The sequence below is a fragment of the Carassius auratus genome, chromosome 15 (genome assembly GCF_003368295.1).
Source record: "Carassius auratus strain Wakin chromosome 15, ASM336829v1, whole genome shotgun sequence".
NCBI classification, from domain to species: domain Eukaryota; kingdom Metazoa; phylum Chordata; class Actinopteri; order Cypriniformes; family Cyprinidae; genus Carassius; species Carassius auratus.
The window spans coordinates 8,702,189-8,719,438 of NC_039257.1; the positions used below are offsets into that span (position 1 = coordinate 8,702,189).

The 17,250-nt window shown below is 36.8% G+C and overlaps 1 protein-coding gene across 3 annotated transcripts in view; it reads left to right on the top strand.

The window, feature by feature from the left end:
- col4a4 (collagen, type IV, alpha 4) overlaps positions 1-17,250 on the top strand; it is a 58,834-nt gene that overhangs the window by 17,162 nt on the left and 24,422 nt on the right. For all 3 annotated transcript variants that reach the window (XM_026282095.1, XM_026282094.1, XM_026282093.1), the window contains exon 4: positions 5,173-5,244. In XM_026282095.1, coding sequence (XP_026137880.1) covers positions 5,173-5,244 — 72 coding nt within the window. The remainder of the gene's footprint in view (positions 1-5,172; positions 5,245-17,250) is intronic.

The window sequence follows — 17,250 nt, forward strand, 5'->3', positions numbered from 1 at the left end:
TAACAAGTTTTCTTTGGCCAAATTAAGTGATGCTTCTCCCGGGGATTCCTCCTTTGCTGTGTTATAAGCCAGACTTTGGATGCTTTCACTTCGGATTCAAGATAATTGTCTGTTTTGCTTATATACACTTTTTAACACTAAAACAAAGATAGATTCATTGGTTTAGCCTTAATAAAAAAGCACAACAACAATAAAACAGTGGGCTATAATGACAAACTAGATAATTTTTATTAACAAAAACGAGTAAGATAAGGCATGGCTCCACATGCTATTATATACACCGAATAATAAATTATAGAATGTTTAGCGAACATTGAGGAATCAAATAAATAAAAGAAAATAAAGAAAGAAAGCCTCCATGGCGTAACGTGAGATAAACAGCAAAGATAACAAGCTTTTTGAAAACTAAAAAAGGTAAACTAAACTGGCTGTCGGTGAGCAGACTTGCATGTGTCACAAAAATTATGAAAACTGCGACCATTTCAAGAAGTGCGAGCACAAATGTTGTCAACACTATCCCTAGCCTTTTATTATAATAGAAAAGCTTTGAGAAATAACTCCGCTGCAACGAGGTGTTTCTTGAAGTAACTTAACAGAGACGAACAGATAATTCACACACGCAATTTTTATTCTCTCAAAATGGCCATATTTAAAGAATTTGCTGATAAGTGCAGTTTTTGAAAGTGCCTTTATGGCTTAAATCCTAAGACTACTTGCATACTTCCAAAGATATTGTTATGCTGATTTTTTTAAATGGTATTGTTACATTGTTACATACTTTGATGTTGAAGACCAAGACTCAGATCATAACTTGATGCTTTAAGACAAAACCAAACTCCAATTTAACATCATCAAGTGTAAATAAGCCAGGATCAGGTGTAACTCAATCTCATATACCTTAAGTTTGTGATGGTGATGGGATAATGCACAGTACAGCTAAGATGAGGGAAAAAAGGAATGGAAAAAGGAGGGAGCAATACAGAAGAAGTGAGGGAATAGGGGAAGCGTGACTTTCAGTCATGCAGCAACCATCGTACCAACTCTGTCTTGTACATCTGATTGACTTGGAGTGAAGCGTGCAGTTATGCACAACAGCCAGTCAGAACGCATGATATCAGTCCCTGAACTGATGTCATCACCAGCACTTAAAACCCCACAGGTCACAGCCCTTCTATAACAGCTGCTATTAAATATGTGTTGCATATGTATATATGGTATACATTAGGGATGCACCGAAATGAAAATTCTTGGCCGAAACCGAAAACCGAAAAAGAGAAAACCAAGGCCGAAAACCGAAACACCGAAATAAATTATGCCAATTATTAGTACCATTGCATTTATTGCTATGACCGTGTACTAACTTTACTAAAATTAAGACATTGCAATTGCATAAATTAATATTAAAGTTTCAAAGATAATTACAATTACATAACTTAATAAAAAAAAAAAAAAAAAACATAAAAATACATAATTACAAATGATGTAAATATTTATTAAGCACATTGCAACAATGCACAGTATAAAATAAAATTCAAACTAAAAATGTATCCCACTCATGTGTATATTTAATAATAATGTACAGGCCTACTGGCCTGCAGAAAGGTTTTAAAATGAACAGTTCTCTCATAAAAACAAAGTGCATTTAGGTGAAGTGTATTTGAAATTTTTCTATGTAGGACTAGAAAGTGCATTACTTCTCCAGTAGGCAAGACTGTTATCACTTCTGGGGATGGGGACTTTAGACAGACAACCATCTAGCTGTTGAGCAGTTGAGCTTGTCATCTGCCTGACATTTGAGAAATATTTGAGAGAGTGTATTTAAATAGGGCCAGGGCATAAATAAACATTTTTTATCAAATTAAAGCAGAAATCTAGCAGAAAATCTAGCATAAATATGGCTACAATCTGATATTATGTATGTATATATGTTTGTGTGTGCAAGAACAAAATAGCCAACGTATTATTATTATTTGAGGCACTTTCTTGCAGAATTCCACTGAACATATCAGACAACGAGGGTGCATGCCACTCATCTGGTGCAGAGATCAGTCTTTTTTTCTGCGCTCTGATCTGTCTCCTGCACTTGGCGCTTCTCCGTCTCCACGCGGGTTCTCCGCATCCAGCGCGGCCTGGATCATTTCTCGTGCGCGCTGCCTTATTTCCGCATCCAAGTAATGGTCATTATAACGCGGATCAAGCACATTCGCGATGAAGTGCAGAGGATCCGACAAGATCTCAGTGAGACGTGTGCTAACAGACTCTATAAGACTGTACTTTTCTTTGTTTTCACTTTGTTTTCACTTCGGGTTAATCTCTTTGTTAGGAGACGCTTTAGTGCTGCGAATAAAGGAATACGAAGAGAGAGAATGTTCTCACTGATGATAAGTGAATGTCGCGTGGAGCTCGTGGTCTTTGCTATGCAGGTGCACGTGCAGGTCGCGGTTTCTGTTTGCGTCATTACAACATTTCGGCCGTGTTGTTTCGGTGATAAAAGTCTATCGGCCGAAAACCGAAAAGGCCATTTTCGGCCGAAAATTTTCGGTGGCCGAAATTTCGGTGCATCCCTAGTATACATGCTACCGTTCAAAATGTTGGACTCGGTAAAACTGAAAAAACATTAATATTGTGAAGTATTATTCCAGTCTTCAGTGTCACATGATCCTTCAAAAATCATTCTAATTTATCAGTATTTCAGTACATTGTGTGATTTTTAGAATCACTACTAACTGGCCCTCCTTTTTTGTGGAATAAGATTCAATGCAATCTCTTCTCTCCTTTTTACTCCGCATCCCATCAATGAATGGGTGTCATCAGAATATCCAGACAGTTATTATGGATGTCAACATGATGTCACTTTTGGGCCAGAAGTGACAGATTAAAAGGATAGTTCACCCCAAAAATTAACAATCTGTCATTAATCCATTTAATCCCACTGCACACAATAGTGACTGTAAAAAAAGTTTTCATTTATAAAGCTCTAAAAATATTACTGACTGGTGATTTAGTGCATGTTCTGCAAATATGGAAAAAATAAAGGGTCTCAATTAAATATGTGCAGTTTCACGTTTAGTGCAAATTGTCACATGATCAAAGTAGTTTACTTCCTGTTTGCATCATGAGATGATGATGGCTGCATCAAAGCTCCAAAACAAATGGCTAATAATAAATGTTAACATATAGATATGACAAAGATTTTTGGTGTACATTATCTTAACGGTGTTTAGTATTAAAATATGAATTCACAATTATTCAGTTTTGTTGAGTGTGGAGTGGCCATCGAATGAGTAAGCACGTTGATGGCAACAATAGTGAACGGTGGAATAAGAACTCTTTTTTTGTATACCTATTCAGTGTTTTATATAAATACACACACACACACACATATACATTCAAGGGGTTACTAATGACACATTATTTGATATTTTCATGTCTGAGAAAAATTTGGGAATAAATGGTTTAGATACTTACCTTTATGTCATTCCAAATTCATAAGACTTTCGTTCATCTTTGGATCACAAATGAAGATAGTTTTGATAAAATCTGGGAGCTTTCTGACCCTACATAGACAGCAAAGCTACTGACATGTTCAGGGACATAAGGACATAGTAAAATTAGTCAGTTTGACAACAGTAGTTCATTCATAGTTTTATGAGGCTACAAGAATACATTTTGGTGCAAAGAAAACTAAAATAATTAACTGCTACAAGAAAGAGCTCAAGGAAGAGATGCGTTTTTGCATATAGCAAAGGACTGAGCTGTCCAATGCTGTACGTTGGAAAGCTAATTAAACCATAGGGGAACAGTAAGTGTGAAAGTTTGATAAAGTGATTTTGTGCCTTTCTGTGGATCACATGTTCATTAGTCAGTTTAGACACTGCGCATGTGTGCGTGATAAGTGTGCTTTTATGAAAGAATGGCGTCTGATTGCTAGTACAGTTTATCACTCTTTCTCTCGCTTCCTCTCTTTACGTGGTTGACTACCTCCAAACAGACATAACACATCTGACCTAAACTTCCTCTTTCACTTGTACTTAATGTGCTCACATATTTCAGTCTGTGCCTCCTATCTCCTTTTTTGTCTTTGTGTCTCTTTCATTATCTTTGTGTTTACATTCCTGCCATTGTGCTTGTTAGGTCACGTGTATGTCTGTGGATCTCTCATCGTCTGGTCTAGTTTGCTGTACAAACAATGGAAATATATTTTTAAAAACCCTGGAGTAGACGAGACAAGCATAGCATGTACTGATACTTATCAAAAACATGGCAATTTGTCATGTACGATACACAATGTGAAAAAGTTGGTATAAAATTTCTATTTTGCATTGTATGAAACTTGGTTATTCATGATACCACCTCTGGTTGAATAAAATAATAGTTTTTTTGTTGTTGTTTTTTAGCAAAGTAAGAAAAATTATAGAGATGTTTTATTTTATGTTGATTTTTTTTTTTTTTTTTCATAAAGGAATGGTAAACAATAAATGAATATAAATTAAATCATTTAGTAAATTGAATAGTTAAAATTCCAAATATTAAACGAAATAATCGTGAAAGTAATTAATTTCTATATTGAGTTTTTTTCTTCTTTTTTATGTATTTAGTGTTGAAAAATGTTTAAAATGTATACATTTTATGTAACCCTGGGCCACGAAACCAGCTATAAGTAGAACAGATATATATGTAGCAATAGCCAACAATAAACACGGGTCAAATTATGGGTCAAAATGATTGATTTTTCGTTGATCCCAAAAACCATTAGGATATTATCATGTTCCATGAAGATATTTTGTAAATTTCCTACCATAAATATATCAGAACTAAATATTTGATTAGTAATATGCATTGCTAAGAGCTTAAATTGGATTATATTTTGAAATTGTTGTATCTCAGCCAAATCTTGTCATATCCTAACAAGCCATGCATCAATGGAAAGCTTATTTATTCATTTTATTTACTTATTATTTTATAACTGTTATTTACTTATTTTAAAAAAAATTACTCTTATGACTGTTTTTGTGGTCCAGGGTCATATATACCTGTTGACTTCTTAAAAAAATGTAAATATATTGATACAGATAATTAGTGAGTTTCCATCCTGAATGCTTAGTGTTTATGAGCCTACATGTGTATGAGTTTGTTTAACTCCGTTTCTGAAGCTATATATCTGTGTTTTAGGGAGACAAGACAGAAAGGTGTGATGGGCGAGACTGCAGTGTCTGCCAGTGTTTCCCCCCCAAAGGAGAGAGGGTAAGTCCATTACATCATTTTGACTTTGTGGACATTATGGCATCATAGTCACTACAGAATATCATGTTCATTTTGGCATCATTCAACACCTGAAAAAAAATTCAGGTGCTGACTGACTGCACTTCACACTTGTCTAGCTGTCCCCAGAAGGCTGTGTTTAGAGACGCACGGTGTATTTGTTTGTGTGGCGAAACGAGAAGTCTTCCTCTGATACTGGAGCTCTTAATTTTCATTAACGGAGTATATCTAATTCTGTTTTCTCACAATCATGTTCACGCTCACACTGGCACACTGACCCAGTTTCATGCCAGTGATACATGCCTGTTCATGTCTGTACCTGAGCAGCTCCATCCAGGTGTTGGCATAATACAGTTCTTTGCGTGTTTTCAGAAGAGCGAGAAAAAAAAAAAAAAAGATTCAATGTGTTAATGAGTATTTCAGAGGCACGAATGCTTCACTTCGATTAAGCACAGTTTTACAATGGAATGTAACAGGGTGTGTACCTCGTGTGCATCAGGTGTGCACTTTCAGCAGTGTTATTATGCTGTCAGTTTTGGATGTTGTCACCCCCCCCACCCTCCCCCTTTGTACAAAAATACAAAGAATTGACTAGAAACAACAGCTTCTGATTGGCTATTGGAGGTATTTTCTATTTATTTGTTTTATGTATATTATTAATAGTATTTATATTATTAGTAGTATTCATGGCATCTTATTGTTTTGGCTCTGACTAATATATATAGAGTGAGTGAGTGAGTGAGTGAGTGAGTGAGTGAGTGAGTGAGTTTATACAGGGCCGTTCTCAGCTAATCAAAGCCTATGGAACCGGCATGCAGTATGCACCGAATAAAAAGCTAATTTCGGTGCCTCTTAAATGCCTGAGCGATTGATTGAAATATTTGTCTTGTTTCTTCGCAAGGACGCATGACGCATGGGCGTTGCTAGGCTTTTTTAGCAGGGCTATAGCATTTAGCTTCATAAACTGTACACAAATTTGCGATTGCCTCAGAGCCAGTCCCCTTAAATTTCATATGAAAACGGTGGCAGACCGGTCTCCTCTCCGTCTTTCAGTGCGCTCTTCAATCTGCAGACCGCGAGCGGACTCAAACAGAGACAGAGGACACAAGGTGTGTTTTTATCTATAGATTGTTAGAATATCTGTATGTGGAATATCTGTATATCTGTAATATCTGTATCTGCATCTGTGCAGTTCTTTGTCATAAATACAGTTTACCAAAGGTCACGAGGGAGCAATCGGTTTTCTCATCTACGTACTTTAAAGTTTTCGCTCTGTTCACTGCTCATCACCCCACAGCTGTTTCCTCCAGAGAAATCTAGCCCTTAACACATATGAACGCATATATTAGTTATACTTAAGTATACTTAATTTAATGATACGTACTTTATACATATACTACTGTGCAAAAGTCTCAGTCTTAGGCATTCTGTTGCTTTGGAAAGCTTTGGAAATGATAGCATCCAAGGTGTGTGCATGCTATGGATTTATTTTAAATATTTGTAATGCTCTTTAATGTTATTCATTTCAGGCTTTTTTTATTTATTTATTTTTATAGAAGTATTGGTTCAGGCACCGTTTAGGCACGGTACCATTTTAAAAGTATCGAAATAGCGCCGGTATCGTATAAAACCCAATCGATACCCAACCCTACCCACGGTATATGTGTGTGTGTGTGTGTGTGTGTGTGTGTGTGTGTACACACATATATGTAAAACACACACACACACACTTAAACACACACTTTTTTTACGTAACTTATTTCAAAAAGTTAAACTTTCATATATTCTAGATTCATTACATGTTAGTATATTTAGTATAAATTATGGGTATCTTTTTCTTTGAAACCACAATAATGGGGAAGACTGCTGACTGTGGGATTACATCTCTGCCACAATTCAGTGCGCCAAAGATCATATTTTGCGTTTTGAGTATTGTAGAGAAAATGTTTGAGTGCACAAAAATCAATTTTGCATTTAAAATAAGTTTTGGGATTTTGTGCAGACCTTCTCTTTTGCGCATGCAATGTTTCACTAGCTTGCTTATCTGATGCCCAATCAGAGACGAGACTGCTAAATTCCGATTGGCTGCCTTGACAACCAGAATAAAAAACCTGAATATTTTCAGTATCATTTACTCCGGTCTTCAGTATCACGTGATCCTTAAGAAATCATTCTAGTATATTGATTTGCAGCTAAAGAAAAAAAAATCGTATTATTATCTGTGCTGAAAACAGTCCTGCTTGAAACATGGTACAGTTTTTTCAGGTTTCTTAAATTAATATAATTTTGTAACATTATAAAAATCTTTACTTTAACTTTTAATTTAATTTAATGTGTCCTTGGTAAATAAAAGGTATTCATTTATTTTAAAAAATAAAATAAAAATAAAAATCTTAATGAATCAAAACTTCTATTATATCGGTTTTGGGAAACACTCCTTTTTATCTTGCAAAGTTGGACAGAAGTATGTAAAGCATAGAAAAAGCCAAAGTGAATGTAATTCATTTTTAAGATAGCACCTGAAGGAAAACAATTAGAAAAGTATGTAAGGTTGTGTGGATTTGTGTGTCTGTGTGGCAGAGAGAGAGTGAATGCGTCCTTGCAGAAGGTTCTTAAGTCAAAATAATAATAGTCTTTAGCACGAGAGCGACAAATTTATGGCAGCCTCGTAAAGCCCAGCGGCCCAATTACAGTTAAGAGCACAGTTACAAGAGTGTGCACAGCTGCTTACAGCATACACACTAACAGATAAATTCTCTGAATCGTCCATGTTCGAAATATTTGTCATAACTGTCATTTTTTTTTAACGGATCAGACTCTGTTGAAAGGAATTTGAATAGTCTGCGTTTATACAAACTTGTATACAAACACACACATTCGTTGATAATGAACACTTCAGTTGTTGTTATCAAAGTGTAGTCACTAGGACTGTGCAATTAATCACATGTAATCGTCGAGGGCATCTCATCAGCGGAACACAACACGGACATCTAAAGTAATCTTTTAGCGTCCAAACGGTCGAATACACACAAAAATGTCAAAATGCGGTGCTTCTTAATTATTCACGTAAACCCTTATCAGTTATGTAATGAATGTAAAGTGTTGAGGATTAAAACACTTGTGTAACAGTAAATTGGATCGGTGTAGTTTTTTAAGTGACAGCAGGTTATATTCCTGCTGCCGACTCTGTGCTTAATATTAATCAAACAACAAAAGACACATTCAAAATTACTCACTGCTCTTACAGTGAAGACATTGCTGTTTTATTTTACATTAGGTTATTCAATTTCTCTAGTAGGCCGTTGTTGGAAACTTAGAAGCAAAAACCAGGAGACCCTTTGGTATCTTCAGCAGGCTTCTTAAGTGAGAATGCATTGTGTGGCGCTGCAGTCCAGTCTGACTAAGGCAGGCATACATTGTATTTTATAGGCATTCAATGGGCAATTGGTAAAGATGTTGACCTAACACATAGCCTTAGAAGAGACCACTTAAAGAAACCAATCCCACAGTCCCCTATTTGAGAGTTCTAATAACTCACGTAATACAGATTGAAACATCCATAGCTCCATCTTCCATTAATGTAAATTTAAATAATTACATGTACATATAACGTCAGTGTTGTGTCCTAGATTTAGATAGGTGTAATAGTTATTTTCAAAACTACATAAACAACAAGGGTGGTAACATGTCATATAAACTACATGATGACACAGAAAATCATTTAGCCTAAGAGTACTAAATTCCCACAAAGCCAGAACAGTCATGGGGTCTTTGGTGTAGTCTGTTTCCTTAGAAATCCATTTCTTGTGCAGTTTCACTCAGATGACTTTGTCTTCATGAAGCTCTTTCACTTTCATGTTTGGTCCAACAATGTTCTTTAACACTCTCAAAACTCCCTCTTTCAGATCATCTTAGCTGACATGTTGAAACTTTGAATTATTTAAAGCACTTTCAAAACCATTCAGAATTCTGATTCTGTAAAATCGTTGTTGAGCTGAAAAAAGGATCTGGAATTCAGTCTGGAACGATGTGAGGTGAGAAGCTCTATCTGGTTCATGGCACCAAAACTGTTGGAAACGCAGAAGCTAAGACCAGGAGACTCCTGGTTATCTTCAGCAGGAATCTTTTTTGAGAACTTGCTGCGTGGCACTGCAGTCATCAAAAGTCTTTGTATTTTATAGGCATTCAGTGGGCAGTTTTTAAATGTGTTGACCTAACATATATCCCCAGAAGTGTCCACTTAAAGAAAACGTCTCAAGGCAATACAGGAAATAAACCCCCAACTGGGAGCTTCATCAAACCTAAAGATAACAGTACCCAAATGGTTTGAGCTGCACCTTGCCACAAGAACTAAAGATGTATAACCATTCACATGTAGTTAACTCTCAGTATGAAGATTAGAGACTTGCAGAACTCCCTCACTGGAAACTATATTGAATTTAATCAGTAAACGGATGCCATCATGTTCCCCTTGAATGCCCAGTACAATGTAGATCACCTTAGTTTGTCATATGATGTTATGTCAGGATGTAGAATCAGCAGATCTAAACAGATTCTTAAATTAGTAAATCCCACACTGAATTCTTTAGACTCACATAAACAAAACAAAGCACAGTTTGTATGTGTTTATATTTTTTATTCTGTTATATTATTTTGCTTTTTCTTTTATTACTGGCACTGTGTTCATAGCAACCTTATTTACCAAAAATATATATTTGATATATGTGACTCTAGACCTGAAAACCAGTCTTAAGTTGCTGGGGAACATTTTTAGCAATAGACAAAAAAAAAAAATGGGTCATGATTATCGATTTTTCTTTTATGCCAAAAATCATTAGGATATAAAGATCATGTTCAAGGTTTTTTTTTTTTTTTTTCACAGATTGAGATTCCAGATATTCAAATAGTTGTATCTCGGCCAAATATTGTCAAATCTAATAAACCATACATCAGTGGAAAGCTTATATATTCAGCTTTCATGTGATGTATGTTTTCATGGAAGTGTAATTCTAACAGAAAAAGTTACTTTTGGTGATTAAAAAAAAAGGGGGGGGGGGGGCAGTCACGCGGCCTAATGGTTAGAAAGTCTGACTTGTAACCCAAAGGAAGCAGGTTCGAATCTTGGGACCTGCAGTGATTGTAGGTGGGGGAGTGGATGATCATTGCCCTCTCCCACCCTCAATACCACGACTGAGGTAAGACCGTTGAGCAAGGCACCGATCCCCCAATTGCTCCCCGTGCCGTGGGTGTGGTGTTCACATTAGCTGCCCACTGCCTAGAATGATAACCTATAACAAGGGGCCCTAGAATGCCTCTGTGTGTGTCCTGTGTTGTATTATGTTGTCTGTCATGTCTTGGTTCTGTGGTTACAAAATGAGGCCAGAAGTCCTCATGCCTCAGGCCACATGTCTTCTAGTCTAGTCTATGACCTCTGAACTATTAAGGCACAACTCAGCGTCTGTGCGTGTGTGAGTAAAACACTTTCTCTGGCTCTTGTAATCACAGAGTCTGTAGGCTTTGGGCTGCTAACAACTAGCACTTTCTCTAATGCAAGCTGTGAGGCTGTGTGTGTGCTTGCGTGTGCCTGTAGGTTTTTAGTATAAATAATAATACTGTCATAAACCCTTTTTTCAGCGTTCACTGCTGGGACACAGCAAGTTAGGATGACCATATGTGATCTTTATAAGTCCTGGCCAGGATTTATAAAATGCTTAAATGTTTTTTTGTCTTCAGAATTGTTAAAGGTAATGATTTAAAAAGTAGTTTGACCAGTAGCGTGCAGACATTGTACATAACCAACCAATTGGAGCATGCAAGAAGGTAGAATCTACAAAAAATGGTCAAAGCAATGCAAATAAGTATACAAATAATGTATGAGGACTGCAGGGAGCTTGTCAATAGGAAAACAAAGCCAACACCTGGATATTTTAGGCAATATAGAAATCCTGGCCAGGACATCACTCCAGCTAAGTATGTCATGTGCTGTGTGTCACGCGTTGGTCTAGCGGAAATCTTAAGATGGAGATTATGGGAGGGTTTTGAGGACATTTGCATGGCTGTCATTAGAACTGTGGAATGTTTGCATGAGTAGGATTATGGGGTCTTGCAAACGCAAGTATTAGCCACATCTCTGGGATTGGGAAACACTGCTCTAGTCCATATAGCTAGCGGAGTTAATTTAGTAACATTGGTTATACTATTAGATTGTGTTTTAATATTTTAAATATTTTATTTTTATACTTTTAATTTAAATTGAAAGTTTTATAAACTTTTATTATTATTATTATTTTCGTTTTTTGTTTTTTCAAAAAACTGTTGGAAACTCAGAAGCCAAGACCAGGAGACTCTTGAGCCCCTTTCACGCTGCCATTCCGGCAAACATGGGTAAAGTGTTCCTGCAATTGTTCCCTGGTCGCTAGATTTTGCACTTTCACACTGCCAGTGATGACCCGGGATATGTGCGTGCTTTCACACACAACCCTTGAAGATCCCGTAACGACACGTGACATCAGCGTGTGACGTGTAATGTACGAGTCGACAACGCTAGGCACGTTATACTTTCACTGAAGCAATTAAACGATCTCGGCGTCAGCGCGGAAAGTGAGGAACAAACTGATCTCTGCTTCATTACAGTTTGCACATATGTTTTCGTCCCGAACGTTGATCTTCCTTCAAAACAGCCGTTAAAAGAGTCGCGCGATAATGCGCGTCATCACTTCGACACAGAATTAGATCTGGCTTTTGTTCACACAGCACTAATCCCGGGTCAAACCCCGCAATGTTACTAGGTCCCCGACCCGGGTTCAATTCGGTAATCAATCCCGGGACATAGTTGCTTTCACACAGAAGGCGAACCGGCAATGTTCCGGAAATATTGCGGGTCCGACGTGCAGTGTGAAAGGGGCTTTGGTTATCTTCAGCAGGAATCTTTATTCTATTTTATAGGCATTCAGTGGGCAGTTTTTAAATGTGTTGACCTAACATATATTCCCAGAAGTGTCCACTTAAAGAAAATGTCTCAAGGCAATACAGGAAATAAACCCCCAACTGTGAGCTTCATCAAACCTAAAGATAACAGTACCCAAATGGTTTGAGCTGCACCTTGCCACAAGAACTAAAGATGTACAACCATTTACATGTAGTTAACTCTCAGTATGAAGATTAGAGACTTGCAGAACTCCCTCACTGGAAACTATATTGAATTTAATCAGTAAACAGATGCCATCATGTTCCCCTTGAATGCCCAGTACAATGTAGATCACCTTAGTTTGTCATATGATGTTATGTCAGGATGTAGAGTCAGCAGATCTAAACAGATTCTTAAATTAGTAAATCCCACACTGAATTCTTTAGACTTGCATAAAAAAAAATATTTTTTTTTGTTCTATTGTATTCTTTTGCTTTTTTTATTACTAGTACTGTGTTCCATCTTTTTCTTTTTTTTCAGTTTAATTATTTTCAGTCATTTTGAGGACCTTATTTGTTTTTGGTTACAAAATGAGGCCAGAAGTCCTCATGCCTCAGGCCACATGTCTTCTAGTCTAGTCTATGACCTCTGAACTATTAAGGCACAACTCAGCGTCTGTGCGGGTGTGAGTAAAACACTTTCTCTGGCTCTTGTAATCACTGAGTCTGTAGGCTTTGGGCTGCTAACAACTAGCACTTTCTCTAATGCAAGGTGAGAGGCTGTATGTGTGCTTGCGTGTGCCTGTAGGTTTTCAGTGTGTTTTTAGTGTATATAATAATACTATCCATCATAAAGCCTTTCTTTTCTTCCAGAGTTCACTGCTGGGACACAGCAAGTTAGGGTGACCATATGTGATCTTTATGAGTCCTGCCCAGGATTTCTAAAGTGCCTAAATGTCTTTTGTCTTCAGAATTGTTGAAGGTAATGATTAAAAAGTAGTTTGACCAATAGTGAACGGAACAGAAACGCTACCCTGCCTCTTTAATTACTGAGCAGATTGTTTCAATGACGCGCACTCCACAGACTCGCTGCGCTGCATAGTCTTTAACTGCAGTTTTCCACCACTGTAAGCACACTCTGGCCTTTGATAACTGCACGTCGTTTGTCTGACTGTGCATGTACCGACATTGAACAACACCTGCCGCCGCTGTGTATCACATGTTGGTCTAGCGGAAATCTTAAGATGGAGATTATGGGAGGGTTTTGAGGACATTTGCATGGCTGTCATTAGAACTGTGGAATGTTTGCATGAGTAGGATTACGGGGTCTTGCAAACGCAAGTATTAGCCACATTTCACCTTTCACCTTGATATTTTATATAACCGACTGGCTGAGGCCAGCCTAAAAAGATGTTCAGGACAGTTGACAGGCCACTGCTGCGCATCGTCACGAAATATTATCTTTTTCACATGTTTTTAAGCCTCACCGCTTGTCAATTTAAACATTAAAGCATCCAAACACAAGACGTGGAAAAGCTGAAGAAAGTAGCTGGTTACTCGCACACTGTGTTCAGTGCGCACGATAGAGAGAGAGAGAGTCGCGTATCACGGACAGCGACACTGAACCGAGCTCTCTTCTGCGAAGTTCTCCTCAAAGTCCCTCCTGCAACTGAACGAACAAATACAAATCGCAGTTTGAACAAACAAAAAGATGTGAAAGATCCCAATTCAGTACTCGCGGTGTTCTGGTGTTCAGGGCTCACGCAGAGAAAGGCGTCTCAAAACACTTGAACATCGAATTTGTTTATTTTTGCTGTAGTGCCCACAAATACATACAAAATGTGTCAAAATATACACCTTGGAAATTATGCTCGAAAAAACTGTCAGTTATTTCTTAATTGAAAGTAAACAGTTGAGGGAAAAAATGGGATGTGTATTATATTGGATGCATTCATCGTCTCTTAAAGTGACCGCGCCTAATTTAGATACTGGCTGCTGTAATGTTAATCCAAGAAAATGAAAATGAAAATCACTCACTGCTCTTGACTGAATTTCTTTGTAGTTTTAAGTCAAACCAAAAATTACTCAGACACCATATATAATTTTTTATATATATAGCAAAACTGTAATAATGTGAGAAATGTTGAAGGTGTCTGAATAAATGTAGGTTTGATTGTATATTTCATTTTTACATTGAAGACTATCCAATGCTATTTTAGGTTTAATTATTTGGTTTCTGTACGTTGACACCTACAAACTTGAAAAAAAAAAAAAAAAAACATTGTGTAAATAGCACAAATAAATAAAAATAAACGAACATACAAATTAAACCATTTCAAACAGGGCCCACTTGTAACCACCTTCACCGTGGCCCCGCTGACCCCGCTACAGCAATTCAAATGAGCCATTTTAATCTAGATTAATTTCAAAATCACAGTGAGATTAATCTAGATAAAAAAATGAATCTATGCCCAACACTATATATATATATATATATATATATATATATATATATATATATATATATATATATATATATATATATATATATATATAAGAAACTTTATATAAGAAAAGTTTTTTCCACTTCTCTGGCATCTCTGGCAACCTAACCCTAACCTGCAATTGCAGCTGTTTGCAGAATTATCTTCCTTTTGTGGGTTGTGCTCTGGCACGGCTCTAGCGTGGATGAATCTAATGTTTTGATGAGTATGTGTGGCAGTCAGTCACCATACCAGTTTGGATATTAACTCTACATCGCAATCACAGATTCTGGCCTAGCCTCCCCTACCCCTTGAAACAGAGAGACAATATTCCCCTAAGGATTGGGACACCACTACTATGACGTCACACTCCATCATTCGTTGTCTAGCTCATACAATACACACATATACTGGTGTGCATTAGAGCCTTTAATTATCGTTCTGTATTAATGAGCTGCTTACTGACACACACACATATCAGAAATCGCGCAGCTCACACATCCAGGAGAAAATAAACTTGTCAATGCTGCCCCACGACTTTTATTACATACTGTATTTAAATACTGAATCACTACATTATATTTTCCAGCGATGAGAGGATACAACCGCTGTTTTTAAGTAAACTCACTCTAAAAAGATAAACTCACAGATGCGAATACACGCAACTTCCATTTCTCTCTCTCTCTCACTCTCTCTCTCGAATAGGCAATATTTGAGAAAATGGTTTAGCGATTTCTAATTATTGGGGGGATTAGTCTACAGCAGTTATCGCCCTGATCAGACATATGCTGTGGCACTATCATGCAGTCTGTAATAATATGACGTTAGCAAATATTAGCGATTTTTTTTTTTGCAAACATTTCTTTGATTAACATGACCATTAATATGAACTCACAGTTGAGTTTAACATAAAACAAATGATTACTTTTCGTTAAAATCTTTATTTATGCCAAAAAATCTTACATTTACGTGTCTTTTTGTTCGCTGTAGCTGCCATGTTGCCAAGATGATTCCTACCCCTTCATTTGAAGTGTGGTCCCGAAAAATCTTCATTTGAAGGGCTATCTGGCCCTTCCCCTTCCCCTACCCCTCCAACCAAAAGAGAATCGAGACACCCCAACCCCTTCACGTGAACGCGGGAAAGGGGAAGGGCTAAGGGGTAGAATTGGGATTAGGCCTTAATCTTACAATTGGTTAGCTCATATTATACTTTATATTATAGTTATACTTTTCTCAAATTATTAATGTTAACAACATCAGCATTACCTAAAGTGTGTATTATTGTGTAGATTTCAGTTTCTGTACAATCTAATCTCTAATTGTCATATCATTCGAATTTCATAATAAGGAATTCTGGTAGCACTTTATTTCACAGTCCTGTTCGCTTGCCTAGGAACTCATTATTGCACTACACCCATTTCCTATCAGTGACACTATAAAGGTTGCACTCATCCACACACACATTGCTGATTATTGTTTAGCCTTTACCATGTTCCGAGTCTCTGTGTTTCCTTGCCTTACCTTGCCTTGCCTTCTTGTTTTTTTGACCTTGGACTGTTTATCGGATTACTCTTTTGTCTCGCCCTGGATTGTAAATGTTTTCTGTTGTTTGACCCTGCCTGTTTTGACCATGCTCTTGTTAAATAAAATATGCATTTGGATCCTCAACTCTGTTGTCATACCTCCCACATTACACTATCCCTACCCCATGTAGTTACCTTATATTACCAGAACTTTCTTAGGTAGGTACACTGTGAGTGCATGTAAGTACACATACTGTAAAATAGAGTGCACCCAAAATAATTTTTACCAAAACAGCTAATTATTAGGGCCGGGACTCGATTAAAAAAAATAATCTAATTAATTAGAGGCTTTGTAATTAATTAATCAAAATTAATCGCATTTTAATCGCATATAAATATTTGACCTGATAACAGTGAGAAGTAAATTTTTTTTAACATTGATTTATAGTATACCATTGAATAAGGACTGAATACATAAGCTTAAGCAACAAAATATTGTTTATTTTTGTTCAACCAAGTCTAGCAGACCAGTGCAATTTTTGCCATTAAGTGTAGCAATAACATATTTAGAAATAATTTAGAAATAGTACATTTCAGAAATTCAGGAAGCTTATAGGTGCTGGAACCTTCTGTAAAGTGTTTTTTAAGTAAAACACAATACTGTCAATTACATTCAGAACATTGGAAACACTGACTATTAGAAAACATCTCTCTGTTGCTTCAGAGGCCATTACATACTAAGTCCAACTCTCAATAACCTTGGCCAAAACAATAAAGAGTTCAACATAAACTGTTGCACCAACAAAATAATACATAGTTCAACATAAAGTGTAAAGTCCACGCTAGCTGCTATATGTTTTGCTTGATGTGATACTTGAGGCTCGATGTGCTGCAGTGATATGCGAACACTAGTTGGTGCTTCAGTTTAATCAGTCCGCTGAAACTCATCCCGTGAGAAACGTTCCGCGGTGCAAAAATAAGTTATTAAAAATGCGGGAATTTTTTTTTGTAATTAATTCATCTTAGTTAACGCGTTATTTTTTGTGTAATTAATTCATCTCAATTAACGCGTTAAA